The sequence below is a fragment of the Saprolegnia parasitica genome (assembly GCF_000151545.1).
Source record: "Saprolegnia parasitica CBS 223.65 unplaced genomic scaffold supercont2.23, whole genome shotgun sequence".
NCBI classification, from domain to species: Eukaryota; Oomycota; class Saprolegniomycetes; order Saprolegniales; family Saprolegniaceae; genus Saprolegnia; species Saprolegnia parasitica.
Genome location: NW_012156417.1, coordinates 1 through 8,618, shown reverse-complemented (window position 1 = coordinate 8,618; position 8,618 = coordinate 1). Strand labels below are relative to the sequence as shown.

General features: G+C 56.4%; 2 protein-coding genes across 2 annotated transcripts; both read left to right on the top strand.

The window, feature by feature from the left end:
* Window positions 1-3,540: 3,540 nt before the first annotated feature.
* Window positions 3,541-5,642, top strand: SPRG_06565 (hypothetical protein; the record flags this gene model as incomplete). The annotated part of the gene is made up of 7 exons (XM_012345386.1): window positions 3,541-3,579; window positions 3,857-4,599; window positions 4,830-4,883; window positions 4,927-5,123; window positions 5,188-5,271; window positions 5,317-5,423; window positions 5,466-5,642. 7 exons carry the CDS (start codon window positions 3,541-3,543, stop codon window positions 5,640-5,642), a joined length of 1,401 nt encoding a protein of 466 aa, XP_012200776.1.
* A 1,054-nt stretch (window positions 5,643-6,696) lies between these two features.
* Window positions 6,697-8,040, top strand: SPRG_06564 (hypothetical protein; the record flags this gene model as incomplete). The annotated part of the gene is made up of 1 exon (XM_012345385.1): window positions 6,697-8,040. The coding sequence occupies one exon, from the start codon at window positions 6,697-6,699 to the stop codon at window positions 8,038-8,040; it is 1,344 nt and encodes a 447-aa protein (XP_012200775.1).
* Window positions 8,041-8,618: the final 578 nt, after the last annotated feature.

The window sequence follows — 8,618 nt, the reverse complement described above, 5'->3', positions numbered from 1 at the left end:
GAAAGGTCGCCTTGTCCTCGCCCGAGAACTGGTCGGCGACAGCTTTGATGCCATGGTGCGAGATGATGTCGTTGAGCGGACCGGTGATGCACTCGGCCGCATGGACAAACGCGTCTTCGGGCGACTTGCCCTGGCCCATGTAGCGGCGGAAGAGCGCCTCGATGAGACCGTGGACGCCGCCGAGGAGGATCCCGCGCTCGCCAAAAATGTCGGACTTGTACTCGTCCGTCAAGGTCGTGTAGAACGAGTACGGCGATCCGAGCGCGACGCTCCAGCCGAGCGCGTGGTCGGCCGCGCGCCCGTTGACGTCCTGGTGGATGGCGACGCTGGCGTTGATGCCGGCGCCGTTGACTTCCTTGCCTTGGACGTAGAGGCGGCGCACACTCGGACCCATGCCCTTGGGCGCGACCATGACGACGTTGACGTCCTTTGGGAACGACTCGTGCACCGTGTTGAGGTGGCCGAGGAGGTAGCCATGCGAGAGGCCGAGCGTCGCCCCCTTCTTGAGCAACGGAAAAAAGGTCGGGTAGAGCGACACGCACGCCGCGTCACTCGTGAGAAGCAGCACCATGTCCGACTCGGCGATCACGTCGTACATTTCGCCGAGCGAATTCGATGCCTCGGTGAAGCCAACGGCGCGGGCTTTCTCGGCCGAGCTCGAGTGGTTGCGGAGACCAACCTTGACGTTGATGCCGGTGCCTTCGAGCGAGTCGCGGAGGTTCTGGGCCTGCGCGGGACCCTGCGACCCCCAGCCAATGACGCCGATCTGCTTGACGCCTTCGAACGCTTTGGGCAGCTGGCCAAAGAGGTGCCGGCCGCCGGGCAGAATGTGCTCAGTGCGGTCGGCCATTTGGACGGCTTGGATGTCGGCGGCAAAGGCACTGGACGAAGCAAAGGGCGAGGCCGTTGACAAGGCGCGACGACCGAGAAGCGTCGAAGTGGACGACGAGCGCAGGCTGCGAAACATGGCAAATTGAAAGATGGCAGCAATGTGGCGATCTTGGATCGACGTCCAGATCGCGCAATCGCGCGTAGTATCCGGATGTCGACGATGTCGCAATCGTGTCGTATCCGGATGTCGACACCATCTCCCGCCACCTCTCGGCGGACGGCCACGAGCTCATTCTTTGGATTCTTTCGGCACATTCGACCGCGCTCGAGTCTGCGTTTAATCCAAGGTCGTCTTACTGCTACCAGTGAGACGGAGGCAGGATGCATCGAGCCATGAGCGCACGAGTAACGGGCGTGGTGGAAGGTCTTTGTCGGGTGCTGCTGCGAGAACTGAAATTGAGCTTAGATGCTATGCAGAACACTCGAAACTGGACCGATTCAAACGTTGTATTGGTTTGATAGTAAGTAGAGTCGCGTCGCAGCGCCGAGCAGCCGTGGTTCGTGTGCTGATGCTGGAGTAAAGTGTAGTACGTCGTGTGGGGTGGCGGTGGACTGCTCTTGCTGACGACGCGTCTCGATGTTGCGCTGGGTCCAAAAGCGGGGGACTGCACGTGGCAGCGAGCCGATACGAGCAGCGTGGATTCCGTGAGTATGTGTCGTTGGTGGATCGGGGTGGCTGTGCGCTGCTCTGAGGTTCAAAGCAAAATGCTTGATGGTCTTGTTCGAGTTGTTGGTGAGGTGGTTGGATGGCAGCTTGCTGTCTCGACGGACAACGGCGGGCGGGCATGGCAACAAACAGCGTTCAAGTCAAAAGTCGAGAGCGCGTGGTGGCTGTGAGCTGTTTTGGGTGCCGCGTCCGCCGAGGTTCGATGAGGAGGATGGCTGCAGACTGTCTTCATCGTGCGGTGGCACCGAGGCCGCAACAGACAGTCGAGGTGAGTCTTGAGTGCCGACGCCGCGGGTGGTTACCGTGGCGTCCGGAGCATGGCGAGCCAAATCAAAACTGAGGTGATGCAATCGCATGACGGTGTGCTGGACCATCACTGACGTAGCACTGTGCTTGTTTGTAAACGATGGTTAGGGGTGTGGATGGAGAGAAAGCACGGTGCACTCTCGCTCCGCATCGAGGCCACCATCACTCACAGGACAACTTTGTGGAGTGTTTCGAAGTCTAGCCAAAGATGAATGGTGGATGTGCTGAAGATCGAGCTCTGTGAATTGCGCAAATTTGGCGTGCTGCATTGGTTTTGGGATTCGACCTGGTCGCCACATTGCATAGTTGCACCCAATGGAGCGTTCTGGTAATGCCGCGTCATACACTATGTTGCAGTATAGACACATGGGACTAAATGCAAGGCAGGAAGCAGCATCGATACGTCGGACTGTGGAAAGCACTGCAAAGCCAGACCGTCCTGTGAGTGATGGTGGCCTCGATGCGAGTGCCATACTTTCTCTCCTTCCACACCCCTAACCATCGTTTACAAACAAGCACAATACTATGTTAATGATGGTCAGAACTCCGTCTTGTGTTCCACCACCTCAGTTTTGATTTGGCTCGCCATGCTCCGGACGCCATGGTAACCAGCCGCGGCGTCGGCACTCAAGACTCACCTCGACTGTCTGTTGCGGCCTCGGTGCCACCGCACGATGAAGACAATCTGCAGCCATCCTTCTCATCGGACCTCGGCGCACGCGGCACCCAAAACAGCTCACAGCCACCACGCGCTCTCGACTTTTGACTTGAACGCTGTTTGTTGCCATGCCCGCCCGTCGTTGTCCGTCGAGACAGCAAGCTGCCACCCAACCACCATGATCCTCTCTTCTTGCCGACAGACACGCCTGGACGCTACGTGCGTCGAGGTACGTCTATCGGCATCCGCTGTCTGCGCTCTACAGCCAAGACAGCACGCAGCCACCTCAACAACAACTCGAACAACATCTCGAACAAGACCAGCAAGCATCTCGCTTTGAACCTCAGAGCAGCGCACAGCCACCCCGATCCACCAACGACACATACTCATGGAATCCACGCTACTCGTATCGGCTCGCTGCCACGTGCAGTCCCCCGCTTTCGGACCCAGCGCAACATCGAGACGCGTCGTCAGCAAGAGCAGTCCACCGCCACCTCACACGACGTACGACACTTTACTCCAGCATCAGCACACGAACCACGGCTGCTCGGCGCTGCGACGCGACTCTACTTACTTTCAAACCAAGACAATCGTTTGAATCGGTCCAGTTTTGGTGTTGCAAGCTATACTTTGGACATTGATCCACTGTGCATATATCATGGTGTTTCTTGCGTAGTGCCTCACGAAGCCACCACTTCAGAAATAGGGTACGTCGCAAGAGCTGTGTCCGAGGTACCCGCACTGACATCACTTTTGTAGCGGCCAAAAGTCACAACCGAGCTTGGCGTCTCGTCACAAGGTGCGTTCGATCAGCCTTGCTGCAGCCTGGGCTCCTTTAAGACTCTAGTACGTGTTTCTCTGTTGTCCTTGAATCGTTTGTGTTGATTAACATGCTACTCCATCGAGCTCCATGTTTCTGCATGCGGTATAGAGTATGTAGACTTGGACAAACTCCATGATTCATTACGACATAGCCTTGAAGTCTATGACTAACTTTCGCCCCCAGCGATCGGTTTCTATGCGGGCTTGCGCCGCCAGCGTGACGCTCTCGACCACCGTTCCGAAATAACGTTTCCCAATTAAGATTCCGACATAACTATAGACTTGGGAAAGGGCTTATGCCAACTGCCGCATGTCGGAATGCAAGGAAGAACGACCGAATTTTAATTTTCCATCGAGAACGCTCGCACCATGGTGCGCCACCCGAAGGATCCGTACAGGATACGTGCCAAAAAGCCTCGTCTGCCTGACAGCCCCAAGGGCCCCGACGAGGACAAGGACGCCAGCAAGCGCAAGGGCAAGAAGGAAGGCCCGAAGAAGAATACGAACTGAAGTACCGGCGCTTTCTTTGGCTGAAGGAGTCGACATGCGCTGTTGTCAACAACGGCAACCGATTCCAGTGGGGCGACGAGCTGGCGTTCACTCTCGTCATCCGCGACGCAGTGCTTGTCTTTACGGACGTCGACGGTCCCCAAGCGCAGGAATTGGGGCTACGCTCCGGCGACGTGCTCCGGTTCATTACCATGGCCGAGAAGGTCGTCGCTCCGGACGCGATACTCAAGGTCTTGTCGGCGTGGACGGGCATGGAGGCTCTCTACATCGCCATCGGCACGCCCGACAACGAGATCAGCGAAGTCGCAAAAGGTCGGATGTCAACCTGCAAGGGGAAAACAGCCGTCGTCTCCACGGGATGGTACTGCAAAAGCGAAGACCGCCTCAAGGTTGGCGATCTCCTACGCAAGTACAAGATGCGCAAGCGAGGTGCACACACCTGGTTCGAGAAGGTCGTCAAGGTGAAGAAGTTCCATCTGTGGTATGGTGAAGAGGACGACGAAAGCAACACCAAGACTCCCGATTACTTCTACACAGCCGTGCACCACGACGAGATTGCTGCCCTATACGCGGCTTGGCTGAAGTCGGCCGACTGCAAGTGGATGTTCCCCAACGGACCCCCCAAGCGGGTTTTGAAGCGCAAGGCGCTCGAAGAACGCCCCGAGTCGGCATCGAAGCGCAAGGCGACCGCTGCGACACCGATCGACCGTCTGAAGCGCCAGAAGAGCCCAAAAGGCGAAGACGCGTCCCAGAACCCGAGGACGATGAAGCGATGGACATCGAAGCGATGAACCATCGGCAGCCTGGTTCCAGTGTGTCGGTGGGTGGAGTTTCTCTTGTCCAAAAGCACTTCGCGGATCTCCTCGACACCAGCAAGATGCTGACCACGTAAGTCGTCGATTTCGGTGCCTTGGCCATTGCACGCAAATATGACGTTTCGGCGATCCAGCTTCTCAACACCACGGCTACGGGTAGCTCCAAGAAGGTGGACATGGTCGCAAAGGTCACCGTTCTGCTCTTTTGCGCAGGGTACGTTATTAATCTCTCAGCCGCGAAACTCATTTTCCCTTAGATTTCACTTTTGGCTCGAGGTCGTTGAAGACGGGATTGCCTACATCCTTGATTCCATGCCTGGCAACACCAACGACGGCTTCCGTCGCTGCTGCACGCAAGGTCACCAGGCGAATTTCAAGGTAAAGAGCGTCAATGTCAAGAAGCAAACCGGCGGGATCGACTGTGGCCTCCACCTGTTGGGCAACCTCGACGAAGGTATCTCAATTGATTGTTTCATGGTTTCATGATTAGTTGGTAGTACTCTATCACCTGGTCACAGACGAGAGTTCGATGAAGGACTTCAAATCGGTCAAGGGCTTCATCAGCCGTGCCGCATTACGCGTCAAGATTCACGATCTTGCGCGTATGTACATGCTGTCACCGCTCGCCCTTCACGTGTTTTGTCTAGTGCTCGAAATCATGGCACTAGAGACCAAATACTGGGGTCTTCATGGTCCGACGAACATCTACCGTCCATGTTTTACGGAATCCAAGCTGTCAGCAGCCCAGATCTCGGTATGTGGCAGAGCCATTATACTTGATGTTCATATGTATTAGATCTCTTGGGTTTGCAAGCCCGGGGCGGTCCTCAAGTCCAAGGATAAGAAGAGTACCCTCAAGGACAACACGCTCGTCGAGTTTAAACGCAACGACGAGTACTTCCAGCGTCTAAAGCCCTACAAGAGCGACTACACCGAAGAGCAGTGGCTCGAGCTCGAAGAAATGCATAAGTAATGAGCAGCAAGTGCTTCGTGCCTTCACCCAATGCATGTCTATGAATCGACGACTTTGGTTGGTTTCGCTTTTCCGCCGTTCAGCAACTGAGATTCCGACATAACTTTTCTCATCTAAGACGTCTAAAAACACGCAATATATCAGAGAAAAACCGTAAAATTGACACGCGCGTTTCACAGCGTATCCTGATACTCGCTGAATTTGTATCGAGATGGCCTTGCATATCCGGATCGACGTTGTCCTCGGTGTGTCAAGGCTCCCGCAAATCGCGTTTCTTTGGTGTTGCGATCTTCTTTTGGCGCGGGAGCCATACAAAGCTCATTCCAGCACTTGCTTGCTTCCCACCAACTACCACCACCTCCAAGAACTACCATGGCCTCGACCACTGCCCGCGCGACCCAGTCCGTCATCAAGACGTGGTTCTCGGACCCCGCGACGTACCCGATCATCGACATCATCACGTTTGCCACGGGCATGTCAACCTTTGCCGGTCTCCGGTACCTCTCCAACAGCCCGGACGTGACCTTCTCCAAGGAGAAGCGCGGCGCGATCTTCCACCGGTCGAGTGACGAAGGCGCTTCGTTCCGGTCGCACCGCATCGACATGGCCCATTTGAAACTCAACCCAATCACGCGCAACGACGACTTTGTCGAGTTTCGCAAGCGCCACGCGTAGAGCCACACTTGACGAATATATATATTTACACGCTACAAACAACCGTGTCGATGAAAAGACACTTGGGATGGTATGGAATGCCCACCAATCTTACGAGGACACTGTGAGAAGGACCCACCGCTGTAGCGCCCAGGCAATCCAGCCACGTGGCGGTACCAGAGTCGTCGACACGCTGTAGAGTCCGGTCGCTTCGGCACATCAAGCGCGTTTACGGTCCGCGAAACTCGATTCCATCATCTACCGGTATCCACCACGCAGATGACCGTCATTCACTTCGCAAAAGGTGATTGATGGTCACCAGAACTGGAGCACTGGGTCCTGATACTCTGCAATACAATTCGCCATCTGGATGCGCCAAGCCATCGACACACTGAGCACCATGCTGCTCGACATCGTGCACCTGCTCTCTGAGCTCAAGGACGTCGTCGCCTTAGTGTCGGCACTGCCCGACCTACCGCCGGCCCTTCACGCGCTGCTCTCGCTCAGCCAGTCGATGGACCTCACGCACCACTGGCCGTGCTTGTATCTCGAAAACCTTCCTGTGCTGGTCATTGACCTCGGCATCGCTGCGCTGCCCGCCTTTCCGTACGTGTCCGTGGGGCCTGCCACCAATCTTCGATGGTTGGCGGCGCCACTGCCACGGCCGTCGCGCGTCCGGCTGTCGTTGAGGTCGCGCAATGATACGGCACTGGCGTTTGCGCGTGTTTGGGGTGACCGCGTCCGGGACGTCTCGGTCGCGACGAAGGATGCAGAGTTCTCAGCTCACGTGCACGAGCTACTTGACTTGTGCCACTACATCGAGAGCGCCATGGTCCGCTTGTCCGATCCAGCGAACGCAGCGCTCTGGATGTCGGCGCTCACGCGACCAGCGTTTCCGTTGCGCTCGCTCAGCTTCGAATTGACGCGCTACAGCTCCGGTCCGGTAGACGATTGCATGCCGCTCGCACGCGCACTCCTCGCATCGCCGTCGCTGAGGACTCTCATCCTCAATGGTGTCGACGACGTTCACGCGGCTCTGGCTGCCTTGGACGGCGATCTACATAGCATCAAGACGTTCCACTCGTCTAGCACGGCCCCTGAGGCGAATGTCCAATCGCTTCTGGACAAGCTGGACCCTGCTCGAGTCGTCAACCTACGCGTCTCGCAGAGCGTCGACATCTCGCGCTTTCGTGCTCTTCGCATCCTCAGTGTCCCGGACGACAAGCTGGATCCCCGGCATCTCGCTGCCGGCCGCTGTCCCGACCTGCACTACGCTGTCATTTCCGAAATTCCCGCCTCCGACATGCCTAGCGTCGTTGCGTGGCTGAGCACGTCGCGAGTCCTCACCAACTTCCAGACGTGGACCAAGTCCGTGGACGAACGTGGCATCGAGTCGATCGCGCGCGCTTTGCCAGAATGGCTCGCCCGAGGTCTGGAAGTGCTCAGTTTGTGTTTTGCTCCTCTGAGCAAGCAAGAGCTCTTGCTCGTAGCCCACGCAATGACGGCAAAGCGTGACAACCAGAAACGCCTTGAGGTGTCGTTGGCCGTCACCAAGCGAGCGCTGGACCTCGAAGAAACGCGCGCACTTTTCACCGCCGTCGGCTCGTCCCCGAACGTCACAGTGACCGTCAAGAACGTCCTGAGCTACCCGCAAGGCGTGTTCCCAGAGCTGGCGGCGCAAGCTCGCATAGAAACCGATCGCTGGGGGCGAAAGTTAGTCATAGACTTCAAGGCTATGTCGTAATGAATCATGGAGTTTGTCCAAGTCTACATACTCTATACCGCATGCAGAAACATGGAGCTCGATGGAGTAGCATGTTAACCAACACAAACGTTTCAAGGACAACAGAGAAACACACACGTACTAGAGTCTTAAAGGAGCCCAGGCTGCAGCAAAGCTGATCGAACGCACCTTGTGACGAGACGAAGGGTACGCCAAGCTCGGTTGTGACTTTTGGCGGCTACAAAAGTGATGTCAGTACTGGTACCTCGGACACAGCTCTTGCGACGTACCCTATTTCTGAAGTGGTGACTTCGTGAGGCACTACGCAAGAAACACCATGATATATGCACAGTGGATCAATGTCCAAAGTATAGCTTGCAACACCAAAACTGGACCGATTCAAACGTTGTATTGGTTTGATAGTAAGTAGAGTCGCGTCGCAGCGCCGAGCAGCCGTGGTTCGTGTGCTGATGCTGGAGTAAAGTGTACGTCGTGTGGGGTGCGGTGGACTGCTCTTGCTGACGACGCGTCTCGATGTTGCGCTGGGTCCAAAAGCGGGGACTGCACGTGGCAGCGAACCGATACGAGCAGCGTGGATT